This window comes from Nipponia nippon, unplaced genomic scaffold (assembly GCF_047370975.1).
Source record: "Nipponia nippon isolate SJK-2023a ecotype South Korea unplaced genomic scaffold, ASM4737097v1 scaffold_3, whole genome shotgun sequence".
In the NCBI taxonomy this organism is placed as follows: domain Eukaryota; kingdom Metazoa; phylum Chordata; class Aves; order Pelecaniformes; family Threskiornithidae; genus Nipponia; species Nipponia nippon.
This window is the reverse complement of record NW_028262347.1, coordinates 81,026,807-81,041,813: the sequence shown is the minus strand read 5'-3', so window position 1 is coordinate 81,041,813 and position 15,007 is coordinate 81,026,807. Positions and strand designations below refer to the sequence as shown.

General features: G+C 40.1%; 1 protein-coding gene across 3 annotated transcripts in view; it reads left to right on the top strand.

Annotated features, from left to right (window-relative positions):
* LOC104012517 (potassium voltage-gated channel subfamily KQT member 1) overlaps nucleotides 1-15,007 on the top strand; it is a 514,732-nt gene that overhangs the window by 66,441 nt on the left and 433,284 nt on the right. For all 3 annotated transcript variants that reach the window (XM_087765111.1, XM_087765113.1, XM_087765112.1), the window contains exons 8-11: nucleotides 4,520-4,630; nucleotides 5,659-5,754; nucleotides 6,621-6,749; nucleotides 9,244-9,406. In XM_087765111.1, coding sequence (XP_087621237.1) covers nucleotides 4,520-4,630; nucleotides 5,659-5,754; nucleotides 6,621-6,749; nucleotides 9,244-9,406 — 499 coding nt within the window. The remainder of the gene's footprint in view (nucleotides 1-4,519; nucleotides 4,631-5,658; nucleotides 5,755-6,620; nucleotides 6,750-9,243; nucleotides 9,407-15,007) is intronic.

The following is a 15,007-nucleotide window of genomic DNA, read 5'->3' as shown; positions in this document are numbered from 1 at the left end:
AAATTAAGGTCAAAAAAGTCAGGATGTGTTTATACAAGCATATTTTGTTAATATTTTGGACTTAAGGAATTTAAAAGGAGTTGTTATGAAGACCAACAGATAAGTTTAAAATGTGCATTACTTTACCTTGTTGAGATAGATGAATTGGAATCTGTATTTCAAAGTGTATGCATATGCCTTGCGATGTGTTCAATGGGTTTTGTTGTTGTTTTCCAAAACTTGACTTGTTTTGTGTAATAGCAAGATAAAATCAGCTTTGTCTTTCTCTAGCTGTGTGAGGCACATGAAGAACACTGTTTAAATTGTTGTTTAAGCTTTTCAGACGTCTAGGCCTCCTCAGCATTAGTGAGTCACGGTGCAGGTGCAGTTCACAGCTGGGAACAGTGACAAAGGACAAAGTGAATCAGTTTCTTTTTCTTTTCAAATCTTCTGTAACATAGAAACACAGATGTGGAGTAACTAGGGAGTGAAATTTGATTTCACTTTTGCCTTTCAAAACTGAACCATAGGAAAAAAATCTTGGTAGCAAGTATTTGAAAGTCTTATGTGTCTGACAAAAACCACAGAGTGTATTATGGGTAACATTTTGCTTTGAGTAGAAAGTGCAAGCTTGCTGAACTTGATACAAATGACCTGAAAGGCTTAAATATGAAGAAAAGGGAAAATAAAGAATGAATGAGAGTTGGAATTAAATGCTAACTACATTCACCCGCTCCAGTTAAACGCAAGGTTGTTTCACCTAGATTTGGCAGGCATACAGATTAAACTGCAAAAACATATCAAAGGCTTGTGGTATTTTATATGAAGCCACTTTCAGAAGTTATAGCATGTTAGAACACATGCAAAAGCATTTCCAACAGCACCATCAGTCTGCCAGAATTGCAACCCATGTCACAGTAGTTTTTCTGTCCTTTCTGGGTATTTTTTCTTGGGGAAAGAAGAAGGGCATGTAGGAGGCTTCTCTTCTGTTGGCTCTTCCATGCTCTTCTCCTGGTGTTGGTAGTGCTTGTTGGTTTTGCTGCAAACTGGACTATTCTATACCATTGAACTTGAGTTAAATAGTTGCTCCAGTAAATTGGTGGTAACTGGCAGAGGTACTTGGGATCAATTGCTCAGAATTTCCAGTAGCAAATTTCCATGCCAGTTTGAACCCCTTTATATTTAATATGTTTTTTGAGGTGTGCAGTTCTGACTCTTCAAACTTCAGGACACCTCCCTATCTTAAAGCATGTGGGAAGCTCTGTTGACTTCTACTAAATTAGAGTTCTTCCTTTTTTGAAGTCTACATATATGTTTTCAGAGCCCGTGTTAGAGCATGTGCATACCAGCTGGAATGTGCCATAGTGAATCTGTGTTATGAAGGAGGTGTTGTTTTCCAAAGCCTAGTTATTAAACATTCTCTGAGCAGGTAACTAATAACTTTTGGATATACAAGTAGAAAAAGATTCTGGTTGTGATTAAGAAAGCCAGAGAATTACATTATTTACAATCCTTTCCACATACTTCAGTGCACTGATTAGATTACCAAGAAGCAACCCTCTTAAAGTAGCCAGAGAGAGAAACTTTCTAAGACATGTTCAGGCACCTGCAGGAATCTGCCAGCCAAATGCCTGCTATAGAGATGGAAAATCATCTTTTCTGTGGTTACAGCTTTCATGCTGTCTTCCATAGTAATGCTAAGGCAGCTCAGCATTACTGCAGTTTGTTTTTAAGTCCTGAGTGCTGGAGAACTCAAAAAAAAAAAAACCAACCCACAAAAAAACAAGAAGCCTTTCATAAGAAAAAAGAGAGGAAAAGGAAGGAAAAATCCCAGACTTTAAGGGGTCATCTGGGTGCACTGAGGAGCTGAAGTGCCGTTAAAGAAACACTGCTTTAACTTCCTCCACTCCCCACTAACACATACTGCATTTCAAAGTTGAATTTTGGGGGGTCTGGTTTAATTTTGGGGGCTGGCAAACTCATCTGTTTGTACTGCTGGTAGTACACAGCACCTGAGTCACTTCACAGGCAAGCCACATTAAATCTGGACAAACACCTGGCAAGACAGAGTTCCTGCTGAGAGCGGTTTGCAGTTCAAAATAACAATATTCATTAGAGGATATAGATACTACAAAGTTGACTTCATCAAGTGAGAAATTCATGATGAATAAACACAAGCCTAAATTTTTTTGAACTTGAAAAACTCAGTTCGATAGTAGTTGGTCATTTTTTCCCTGCAAATCTTCCAGCGCTCTGTAGAACTGCTCTGAGAGGAGGAAGAAATATATTCTTCCCATGCCTTTATTACTGATAGTTTCTTCTGAGAAGCCTATTTTTGCATAATATCTAAGTATTTGTCAGCAACTTTTCCCATAAAAGGCAGTATTTCCACATCCTCTTTTGTAGTCAGTGTAAATTTATATATTCTTTTAAGTCTGTTTTGGCTGTATTTCTGCTACCATTCAAGGCAAAGCGACGGGAGTGGGACTAGGTTTAGGGCTGGTGCTCCCAAATAGAAGTACATTTTTTCTACTTAAAGCTCTCCCCAGTGGTTGATATTAGTGACAGAATCCTTCATTTCCTCACTGGAAGCTTTCCACTTCTCAGGGGTACAAGTCATCTTTCTCATACCATTTACGGCAGTGTCAGGGCTCTGAGTAAGCTAAAAAGCCTTAATGTCCCTGACCAGCCACACCTGGGGCCACCCCAAGACCCACAGCCCAGAGCCTCTATTTAGGCTCAGCCCTGGACACTTACTCCCTGCCTGAGCTGTGCTGGAGGAGATTTGGTCTCCAACTCAGCCATGGTCTGGTGATGTGGATCTCATCCTATGGGCTGACTTCCACACTCAACCCCAGACTTACCTCATCACCTTGATATTGCTGTATGATTTAGACTCTTTGTTGGACATGGCCACTGTCTGTGAGTCTGTCCTGCTGTGGGGCTGGGCCCAGGGTGGTGGGGCCCCTGTCTGGCAAGCTGTGGGCTTGCCTTGGGATCCCTCCTTGGGATCACCTTCTGTTGGGGAGCAGCTCACCCTTGTTACATTACAAATCCTTCGGATGGACCAGCCTTCACCTGGACTCTGATCCCCCCACAGCACCAACCCTTTACTGACCACTGGGCTCGTAATGAGTTCTCTTCCAGTCTACTGGGGCTCATCAGGAACAGCCCAAACCCTCTGTCCCACTCAGGCCCTCCTTGCCTCCGTGGCTTTTCAGGGGTGGCCTGACACCCCCACAGTGTTTTAGTCCCTGTACAGTAAGTCCTTACTGATCACAGGCCTGTGTGGGGCCGTGCCTTGCTGAGAGGGGAGGCTGTTGTCATGGCCCTGAGGACACTAATTGGCCTAATGACCCTGATCAGCATCATCTCTGGCCTGCAGCCACAGGGGCTCAGCACTCTGCTGGAGGAGAGGTGGTCTCAGCTCAACTGCAGCTATGTCTTGCTATGGAGTCCCTCGATCCTGACTTCAGCCCGTGGGCTGATATCTTGGCTTTGCCTCATCCCTGTGGACCCACATGCTGACCACTGGACTTGATCCTAACCCTGACCTGTGGGTGGACTTCCTGGCTTGATGTTGGACCTGCCTCATTGCTGTGATATTGCATTATAATCTGGACTCTTGGTTGGACCTGGCTGCTCTTTCTGCATCTGTTTTGCTTGGGTGCTGTGGGACTGGGTCCTGACTGGGGAGTCACTGCCCTGCTGGCTATATTGTCTCTCTTGACTCTGGGCTTCCCATTTCTTAGGGAGTACCTGGCCCTTGCTGTACCCTGATAAGCAATGAGCAGATCCAGGTACAGCAATATGATGCATCCTGTGGCTTAAACACAATTTTGAGTGGCAGAGAACTGTATTGGGGGGGGAGGGGGGGGGGGAGGGGGGCGGAAAGCTGAGCATGGGGCTCAGCTGTACTTAGCTCTTGGTCTACTGGCATATTTACTTTGGGAGATAACGTGTCCTGGAATGGTGGTGTGTTCCTCCTCTTGCTATGAAGATTCAGCTGGGATGGTGTTAGTTCTATCCCTGTTCCTTCCTTCCAGTACAGGGCGTAGCTTACCCTGCCACAGCTAGTGTCTCCACCTGACTGCAGAGTTTGGCAGATGCCTGTGCATTGGTTGTGTGCAAATCAGTGCTTTCAAGGCTTTCTTCTCAACCCTGTGGCACTGCATTTTAAAAGCAAAAGCAGAAGAACTGCAAGCCTATGGTTTCAAGCCCACAGAGCCAATCCTTGCAGTTTTGGGAGGGAGGAAGCAGCCAGCTACAAACTGTGAGAACAGTCATCCCGCGTCCAAAGTACTGTTGCATCCAAAACAGTGGCCAGTTGTGAACGTCTGCTGAAGAATGCAAAAACAGGATAAATCTGCAGTGATGTTTAGTGTACTCCTGTGGTTTCCTTATACACAAATACAAACACTGTTGATCCATATGTACTTCCTGATACTTCTCTACTTTTTATTTCTTTCTTTCTTTTTTCCTGCTTTTGGGGAAAAAAGGTACTGCGTTGCAGTGAATCACATGTTTGTTTCTGGCCTAGGTAACGGTCACAACAATTGGTTATGGAGACAAAGTTCCCCAGACATGGATTGGGAAGACAGTAGCTTCCTGTTTTTCAGTGTTTGCTATATCTTTCTTTGCTCTGCCAGCGGTAAGTGGAACTTGGTTCACTTTATTAAATTATCTGTCTGATTTGGGCTCACAATTAGGCAATTTTAAATTGATGCCTTTGATAGGAAATAATAGGGTTGGGTATTGCTACAGAATGTGCACACACATATCCTCAAGTGTATGTTTCTGTGTCTGTGCAGACACACACGAATGAAACTGCTGTATATCTTTACTGCAGTCATTTTAGAGCGATGTGGCCTAGAAAGGAGGCAAGAGTAATTTTCACTACTAAGAGAACTGAAGCTAATCTGTGAGGTAAGGAGAGGTCTTTTATCAGCATGTAGGTGCCAGAGGTGAAACTTCCTTCGTTTCTGCTAATCTGTGATTATATAAGAACAGTTTGGGGTCCTGTGAGGGGAGGAGCACTGCCATGAAGCAGAGGTCTAGGAAACTGCGTCTGCTTTCCTACATGGTACTATAAAGCACCTTTGGGCTTTTTGGATCTTCAAATAAATGAATGGGGGGAAAATAGAGACAACAACATCAAAACAATTAGAAAAGACAATGTATTTCTTCAGTAAATATCATTTTTAACAGATATGCTGAAATTATAAAGCATATCTTTGGCTTCTTTGCTCAATTTGCCTGGAAAAGCAAACTCGGTTCTGGCTTCAGGGCGGGGTGGGGGGTGGGTTCTGGCAAGGCATTAAAAACAAGCGCAAAGAATAGCTGTAGATCAGTCATGTGACAATTGGCATTGGCTTCTCCCACCATTGTGTAGGGTTGTCTTTGGAACGTGACTGCCTCTGTTGAATGCCTCTGACTAATGTTACCTGGAGATCACAGCAATAAACACATGCTCTTTATTGAAGTTACAGGATGCCAATATCAATGTGCTCTATTGTTGGGATAAATAGAGTTCTGTCACTGTGGACACTTGAAAATTCAGAACTTTTATTTTTCTGGGAAAGTCTTTTATAAAACGTCTGTTTATTTCATATGCTAGGTATTTGGTTTAGGCATGTGAAGCCATATTGGAGTCTGACTAGAAATTTTGGTTATATTTAGGGTATTCTGGGGTCTGGTTTTGCACTGAAAGTACAGCAGAAGCAACGTCAGAAGCATTTCAACAGACAAATCCCAGCTGCAGCTTCCCTAATTCAGGTAAGGCCCCTAACTGTAAAACGCTTAGAGTGTTGGAGAGGGAGTGTGGCCTAGTAGTTAAAGTACTGAGAATCACAGTTACTAGACTTCATTATAAATCTATAACTTGTGTTTAACTGCTTTCAGTCACTAGAGAGAATTAGGTAATTGCCTGTCCTCTTGCTTACGAGTGAGCATAGGAGGCTTTACTAACCTGATATTCACAGGCATGATGACACTAACTGGATACAACGAGTCTACTTGGTGAAAAATTAAAAAAATCTTTGTTATAATCTTTAATTCCTAACTTCCTTTTTATATTCCCTTAGGTCCTGTGCATCTGCCAAATCCTGAGGTGATGAATGTATATACATATACATGTATACACACACCTCAGTTTAGAAAAATGTCCCAGTGTAACATTCTATATGATAACAGAAAGAATGCAATAGCATGGTGCACAAATGCTAAAATGTAACACACTGCAGAAAAAGGGAAACAGCAATATTCTGTGATGCTTGTGGGGATTCACTTTTATGAGGGTTGTTTGGTTTTGTTTTGTTTTTTTTTTTTTACTGTGGGCAGGGTTAGATCCCAGCTCCTAGGGAGAACGCTACAAAGAGTGTACTTAAGATCACTGTGCTGAGTGTATGTTTCCTGGTGCAAATTACACTCACCACAGTTATATACAGGGAAGACTGTATTTTATTAGGCATAGTATTGCATGATATAGCACAGTGATTGCAGTCAGAACTCTTTGCAGCAATTTTACATTGATTGAAGATTTTGCTGTCAGTTTGATTTGCAGCAAAATCTGATTTACCTGACCTGCAGGACAACAGTGACTGCTTATTCACTGAGATTATTCGTTTTGGGTTTTATTATAGACTCTGTGGAGGTGCTATGCAGCAGAGAAATCCTGCAGTTCTACAGCAACATGGAAGATCTATATTACACCACCGGCACAAAATCCCCAAAAACCACCAGCGCCATCTAGCCCTAATCTGAGAAAACAGGTAATGGAGAGTTGGCAGAGCTCTATTCTGTTCTTGCTTTTAATTCAATTGGGATAACTTGCCAAAATCCTCATCAAGTCTCCAAAGAATCTGGAGAGCTGAAAGACATTTGTAATGAGACATTTGATTGTTTTCCTTCTGCCACAGCATGATTAATTTAGTTTTCCTTAAAATATTCCTGACGGACAAATGTCGTCTAATTTTGAATTTGTCCTGGTGGTCAAACAGGTGCCAGTTCTCCATTGTTTTATCCCCTTTGAAGTCTCCTCTACCTTCTTAAAGGGTAGTGTAAGTCAATGATGACGCTTTTGCATTTTGCATTAATTTTGCATAGTCATTCATACAAGAAGGAAGGAGAAAGCTAGTTTAAAAATGTATGTTCACATTCAACATGTGGCTGACAGTTTCTACGCTTTTCTTGCTCAATTACTTCTCTCCATGGTACTTTTATTTGGGGCTGTGTGTAGAAATTTGGGCAAATTCCCGAGCTGTGGCTGCAGTTATGTGGAATAGTGTTTGTCTACACAGGTGGGATTGCCTGAACGTAGTTATGTAGTTTCATTGGCAAGCTTGCTTAGACTTCAGCACCCCTTCTGGAGAGGCCCAGCTCTGCAGCAGGTCTAGCTCAGATAACCAGGGTTTCTAAAGTGATGTTAGGGGCCTGGTTTTAGGCAGTGAAATTCCACTGATGCCTGTTGCCCAGCGGAGAACTGCAGTATGATTTCCCCACAGCACGTGTTGAAAGCTGTATCAGCATGATCTGTGTGCATGTGTATGTTTTGGTGTAACAGCAGAGTGGTCTACTCAGTGTTGAGCAGAGTGTAACTTTGCCATGAGTTACTTCTTTATAACTAGAGAAAAAAAAAAAAAACCAAACAAAACAGGAGGAAAGGGGTAAAGCTGAAGTTAGGCTGGGTAGTATGTATTGCTGAACAGCAAGCAATCCATGGTGGGAGAGCTGGAAAAAATATACAGTTTTTAGTGCCCTTAATATTTTCCCTCTGTTTTCTCTAGTGAGAGGGCTTTCCCTAGTATATTATTAAACCTGAACTTACCTGTGAACTGCTAACCCTAATTCAAGAACATAGTAATGGTTCTTTCATCTCTTACCAATGGATCGTCTTCTCTTGTCAAAGGAGACTAGTTCTTTCTCTACCTACCCTCTTATTTTAAAGACTTAAATATATATTGATCATCTTGTGCATGTTGTAGCATTTGTTCTCCAGAGAATTCCTAGTTTCTTTTCCTGCTATGGGAGCCTGTAATCTTTGCCTTTAGAAGCATTCTGATCACGGTAGTGCATCCCCTGTCTACAATAAATGTGTGTTTCTACCATTTTTCATGCCCTGTTTGATTAATTTTGAGCATGCTTTTGTTTAATTGCTGCAGAGCTGAACGGAAGAATGAATTCCGAAAGACTGAATACAGACCATAATAAAATAAGAATTTTTTTACTTAGACCAAGTAACTTTGTCCCATTTGTGAATATATTGAGCCTGCAGCTGTTTGTGTTGATATGTGTGAATACTTCTTCTTTCTGATGATGTTTATCTCTGCTAACAGCTTAGTGGTCACATCAGAGGCCAGAGTATTTTACAGAATTGAGTGCAGTAGCCCTAGATCTCAGCTCCTTGTCAGAAGGTTATGGGAGCATCAGGCAAATTAAACTATGCCTCTTACCTCTGTTTTGAGGTGTGTGAGTAGTAGAACTGGGTGGGACTACAGCCAAAGGGTAGGTGGTCATGAAGACTGGAAATAAATGCCGTGTTGTGAGAAGTAGTATTTATATAGCTAGGTGGTAGGAGCATCCAGGAGGCAGACAGCACAAGCCATGTGGTCAGTATATGAGTGACTGTTATATTCATCACTTCTAGTCACAAAGGCAGATGGAGACCAGCCTGGCTTGGAACCAGTTGAATCCAAACCTTCATTTTTTGTTCTTATGTACCAATTGTAGGGTGTTTATTAGGTTGCCTCTTAGGCTTCTAAAATCAGGAGAAATTCATCTTTGGAGACAGGAGGAAGGATTTATCTTCTCCTGATGTGCCTAATTCAGCCTTTTTGGTAAAAGGTGAAATTTTCTTTAGTGGAAAATGCCGTACAGTGCCTAGCTTATAATTCAAAGTCTATGGTTATGTTTAATTAAAGCTTTAGAAACATGTTACAGCCAAGCTGTTGTATACTCAAGTGATTAGTATTTTAGGTGCCTTGAGCTTTGGATCCAGTTTGAGAAATTTTACTTGAGACCTGATTTTCAGAATGTGCTAGGCATCTCCTGACAATTAAAATCTTGCCAGATTTAAGTTGATAATTCAGAATCAGCCACTTTGAAAACATTAACCAATGTTGTAACACTTTCACTGAATTTCAACTGCATTCTTTAAAAAAAATAATAATACAACTTCAAATGAATTTACTGTATAGTGAAGTTCACATGTGTACTTTTCTGGTTTTGATAGCATCTTCTGATATCATCCCATTTCTACTACCACAGGCTAGAAGATACAAAAGAAAAGGGAAACTAGGCTGTGGTAACGGTTCTGCACCTGTAATAAACCCAGGAGAGAATACCTTGTCTATTCCACAGATCACTTATGATCACACTGATGAACAAGAAGAAAAAAAAAAAGTGTCTTTCTACATTGATGAACCAGGAGGTAATTTACTTTCACTTGTGTTCAGGTTAGCATTTTTTTAAGAGACAATGTTAAAGTGCATTGAACTGATGAAGGGAAAATTTCCATGAAAAGATAATTTTAAACTAATCCATAAAGCAAGATGCCTCAAACTAAGGACAATTATATAACAAAAACAGGGGGACACAAATTAAAGGAAATCTTTAGATTCATGTGGTGTGAATATCAAAAGAGCTTTCTTTATTTACCAAAGTTAACTCAATTAAGATGTTGGATATATTGTTAATTCTTCTTTTTTGAATTATCTCAGACATGGATGGAAAGCTTCCTCAGATCTACCCTACCTTTAAACTTTACCTCACATAGAGCCTGAAGGAAGGAAAATAAAACAGGAAAAAAGTCTTTGCTTTTTTATAGCACCCTCTTAAATGTTGTGCAAACAAATTGTGATAGTAACAGCTAAATTTTTATGCCTACATCAACCAAGAGGTTTTGATAAGTGGGTTTTTTTGTTGCTTCATTTAAAATGTTGTGTGTTGCTGTAAGTGGCTGTAGTAATTCAACCTGGAAACTGGCTGAATTTCACTGCTGAGCTAAGATACTGCTTTGTTTGTAAAATTTTTTTTTAAATTAAGTTTGTAGTGGAAATGTGGGTATGAAATAGTATTGTTTACTGTGAAGTGAGGTTTTTTTGGAAAGCTAGTTTTTCCACCTTTGTGTTGATTTCCTTTGTCTGATGGGGTTGGGGAAACTTGTGCTAGTTCTGGATCTGCTAAATCTTTAGCTCTAGGGGAGATTATTTCCTCATTGTCTGAGGAGTTATGTTCCATACCTAGAGGCATGCAAAGCCTTGCCAAGTTAACTGAGGTATCCAAAGATGCTGGCCCTAGTCAAAGGTATGTTATGTAGTGCTTTGACTTAGGTTTTCATCTGTCTTTGATAAACCTGAACATCAACTGTGTATAAAATTGCTACTCTTATGTGACATTGAAGCTGCCACACAATTTCAGCCTGGAGAGAGTATGACTGTAGTCTTGACATGATGGTTTCTTTAATAAAAAGTACTTCAATTATTTTTGCCCCCAGAGGGAATATGTAGTGTCTTCTGTATTGAACACAACCAAAGGCAGGAGTTTCACTGGGTTGCTCTGACTTTACAGAGTTGCTAGATAGGTTGCATTGACAATACAATGTCATCCATGCTAGAGCAGTCAGTCAGATGTGGAAAAGCAGGGATCTGAGAGCTGTGGCATATTGAGGCACATCTGTAAGGTGTAGGAGCATCTGGCTCCCACAGGGATTTAGAAAGACCTTCAAGGCTCTGCTTCATGCAACTGATAGCCATAAGCTGCCATTGTGGGTGGAAGAGTTTCTTTCTTCCATTGATGGAGGTTTTCGTTACATAATTTTCATTAAAACATTTCATGTTTTATAATCTTATATACATCTTTTATCTGTCGCTTTGAGGCCAGAATGCTTTTCAGCAGTGGTGGTATTTTAATTGTTGTTTGGGATTTCCAGTGCTTTTATAGGGTTCTCGGAAAGGAGATGATGGGTGTGATTTATAAATAAACTTGCTGCTTTAGCTACATGTCTCTTAACAGAATACTATGTTCATTCTCAGCAGGTTTATTAGAGCTGTGCAGCTTCCCTTGCTGACCATGTAATAGCAGATTTTGCTGATTGTATTTTGATATTGTGGTAGCAGTCAGTGACGGACAGAAGCAGCAAAGTGTTGTGCAACTTGTAACAGTACTGAAGACAGTTAAGATGTTGAGGACTATGTCGCCTGTATTCATGACTCTGCCAGTGCATGTTTATTCACTTAAGCTATGTTCCTTAAATGTTCATAGTTAGTCTGAGCAAAGCTCTGTGCATCAGAGGAAAGAGATTGAAAAGACAAGCCTGTATCTTTTTCTGCCTGACAGCTTGGTAACAGAGGAAAATGAAAGAATTTTTTCCACTTTTTCTGAAAATGTTTTCTTGTTGTACTTTCATTATAGCTGGTCTAATTTATTCTTGTTCTGAGAGACAGCCATGCGTATTATTCCCTTACCAATTAAGTTTTATCCATTTTTCATTTTCTTTCACATTTTGCCTTAGCCAGTGTCAGGGGCAAGTCACACTTCATTTGATTTTTCTGATTCATTCCTTCTGTTGCAAAGCTTCCAGGAATGTAGTTGGCTAACTTGATTGCTCAATTGACTGAACATTCTTGACACCTCTCAAAAGTTTAAACCTGATTTCTCTCAGTGAATTTCTCCTTGCCAGAATGAATAGGCTTCTATTCTTGGGAAGTGGAAGTACTAGGCTTCAAGCCTGTAAATGGGGGTATTTTTTTCCTCTACTAAAAGCTGAAAAGGCAGAGAAAAAAATAATAAAAAAAGGCAATTGAAAAGGGCCATGGCAGCTTCTATTTCAGTGTTGCTGTAGTGGAATATTTTATTCATTGGCTGTGGGGGCTGGATGTTTTACAGATGATGGCAAACTTCGAGGTTGAATTAGATCACTTTTATAGGCCTGACCTAGGAGGAGCAGAGCTGTTGCTTTAAAACAGCTCTTCTAGTCTGCTGCGCCAGTCAGATGTGAAAGAGACTGTAGGAAGACCTGAAACAAATGCCTGGCAAGTGCAGGCAACAGAATAACAGTCCCACTAAGAAAATGCCTTGTTCTGGGCAGAAACAGGCTGAAATTAAGTTAAAATTTCCTTGACAAAGGGAAGATTTACCTTAATTCAGGAACTGCATTGTGTGAGCACAGCTTTTTTCATGAAAATAAGTTTTCTCTTAGGATATCCTGTTCCTGTATCCATGTCCACCCAGCATCCTCTTGGCTTGCTCAAAACTTGCTTAGGAGGCATATCTTTCAAAGCTAGGCAAAAATGCTTTCCTCTTCTATATGAAGAAGGTTTGAGAAAAGGGAAGCCTTATAAAGCCTATAGATATGATCAGCATTAAGGTTTCTGAGATACTTGTGTATGTGCAATAAAAAACATGGATAGTGCATAATGTAGAAACTAAGTATTTACATACCATAAATGACAGAATCTTGAAACAAACACTTGATAACCTAAAAGGAAAACAATTCCTGACTTAGTTCTGCACCATGCATGGCGTTTTGGGTGTGACTAACGTAGAGTGCTCTGTAAGCCTAAGAACTTGACCATCCTTGCAGGAATGGAAAGGCCGAAAGTCTTCCACAATAATAGTTTCCTTGTTTGCAGTCAAACCTCTCAAAATGAGGAAGCTATTTAGAAAGAAATTAAAAAGGAACAGCTAAAGCAAACATGGATTTAAGAAAAACGATTCTGGAAAATAACTGTAATGCTGAAGATAGCCTAGTGCAATATATTCTTTTCATGGGTATCTAACGCTTCTACTGAGGAACTCTTTCATACCAGGGTGTATGGTTTAATTTTTTCGTGCAGTGATACAAAACACTCAGTGGCTTCATCCTCACATGAGATTATAGCCATAATTGTTCTCTTTAGTCTTGAAAATGATCTTTACCTGTCAACCATCATGTACATAATTCCCTGCAGCAAGGTCTGTTATCAGGATGACGAGACATGTATGAACTCTCTGGCATCTTTAATGTTCCTGTAAAATTTAAAGATGACACTTAAGTATCAAGATGGTAGTTACTTAGGATAGCAAGAGTGAGTGGCAGGTCATAAAGACTGATCCAAATAGAGGAAAAACAAATAACATTTGAGTGTAACTGAAATCTTTTACATGCACTTGAGTTTCATCTTCAAATAACAGCTATTCACTGAAATGTATGCTTCTCAAAATGAACTGAATAGCTGTTTCATAATGCTTTTTATTAGCGAGAAAAAATTATAAAAATGTGAAAGTTTTTGGACCTTGAAGGTCAGCCTCCTGGGACATCTCCAGCAGATGGAATATATTATTCTCTGTCAATTATTGTAGGTTGTATACACAACTTATTGTAGGTTGTATACACAACTCATTGTTGTAAAATTTGTCAAAGTCACAAGACTCTCACAGTGATAAATCTCTGCTGGGGTAAAAACAAAATTCCCTATTTATCACTGTGCTTTTCTGTTTGCTTTTTGGAGTTTCTTGCTTGCTGACACGTTCCCTCCCACCTCCCCCTCCCATATTTAAAGCAAAACTGCACAAGGGTAACTTTTTACCAGATCGGGGAAGAGAACTGTAATTTTCGATGACCCCCAGAATACTTTTGTGAGCCCTCTTATATAAAGTGTATAATAGTGTTAATGTTGATTTATTCTGTCTGTAATGCTAGTTTGGATGATGACATTCCAGAATTCATCTATCTAGTAATGGCTTGGTTGTTCCTGGAAACTGGTTGCATTACCATTGGGGAAAAGGGGCTGCTTTCCCTCAGTGGTGTAGATGGATTACAATCTGCAGTACATATAAAGAAGCAAACATTTTAAATGAAGTGGATTCATAGATTCCAGTGCTGACAAGCTGAGTGAAAGGTGATAAAAAACATGTGGCTAAAATTAACAGAATAAAGCACACACCAAAGCTTTTGAGGGTCTGCATAACTGTCAGTAAGTCAGAAAAGCATAAATATAAAGATATGCTCCAAATTAGCAAGAAAAAGTATCCAGATACCATGCTTCTGAAAAACGTCATGCTCTTAAGAAGGTGAGTTTAGCAGATGCTGGTGGTTTTGCAGTGAGAATCTATATTCGGCATAGGGCTGTTTAACTTCTAAATTTGTCAGTCAGTTCTGGACTTGTAGGTACCAATGGTACTTGCCTGCGAGTAAGAATTGTGGAAACATACCTGTATGCCTCTACCAGAAAGTTTTCATTCTTTGCTGTTTCAGCCCTGGCTGTCCTGAGTGAGAACTTTCAGTGAATTCTGGGGTTTATCTTGCATGACCGCAGTGGATGGTAGAGCTGGGGGTGGGAGGTGGTGTAAGGGGAGATGGAGGCTGAGAGGAAGAGAACAGCTGCCTCTGCCAAACTCACTCTTACTTCTGATTAAATCTGGCAGCTTTTGAGGTTTAAAAATTTATTTTTGTTCTGCATTTATTCAACTCCCTGTTCTGCCTGATTTAGGACCAGAGTTTAGATCACCGATCACACCGGACTTGAGCAGGAACTTTGCACCAGATGGTCCCAGAGACCATGGGAGTGCATAGTGAGAGAAGGTATTTGCAGCTTCCTCAAACTTTTTCTGATTAGTAATATCAGTAAAACTGTGTTTAGACTTTTTTATCCAGAAAACATTTTTGCTTCATCAAAGACAGTACATTTAGATGAAATTTCATTTAGTTGAAAATGTTCCAACTAACTTCACTTGTGATGTAAGACTGAATTTAGCTGTTCAGTAGCAAAAGAAAATTTCTGTGCATAGTAGGGAGACTTTATGATTACATTGGCTTAGGATAAGCACATGGTGAATAACAAGTTTGTGCTATAGAGTTAAAAAAACAAATGAACAACAGAAGTCCTGTCCACCATGGATGAGTGGCGGTGGTGTTTCTGGTAAATTTGATTATTAGAACTGGAAAAAAAAGACACTCTCAGCACAGCAGCGGGGAAAAAAATAGTAATTATGAGTTGCAAAGGAGGGCTTACCCCAGAATAGGATGTTTTGTTGCCAAAAATTAGTATTT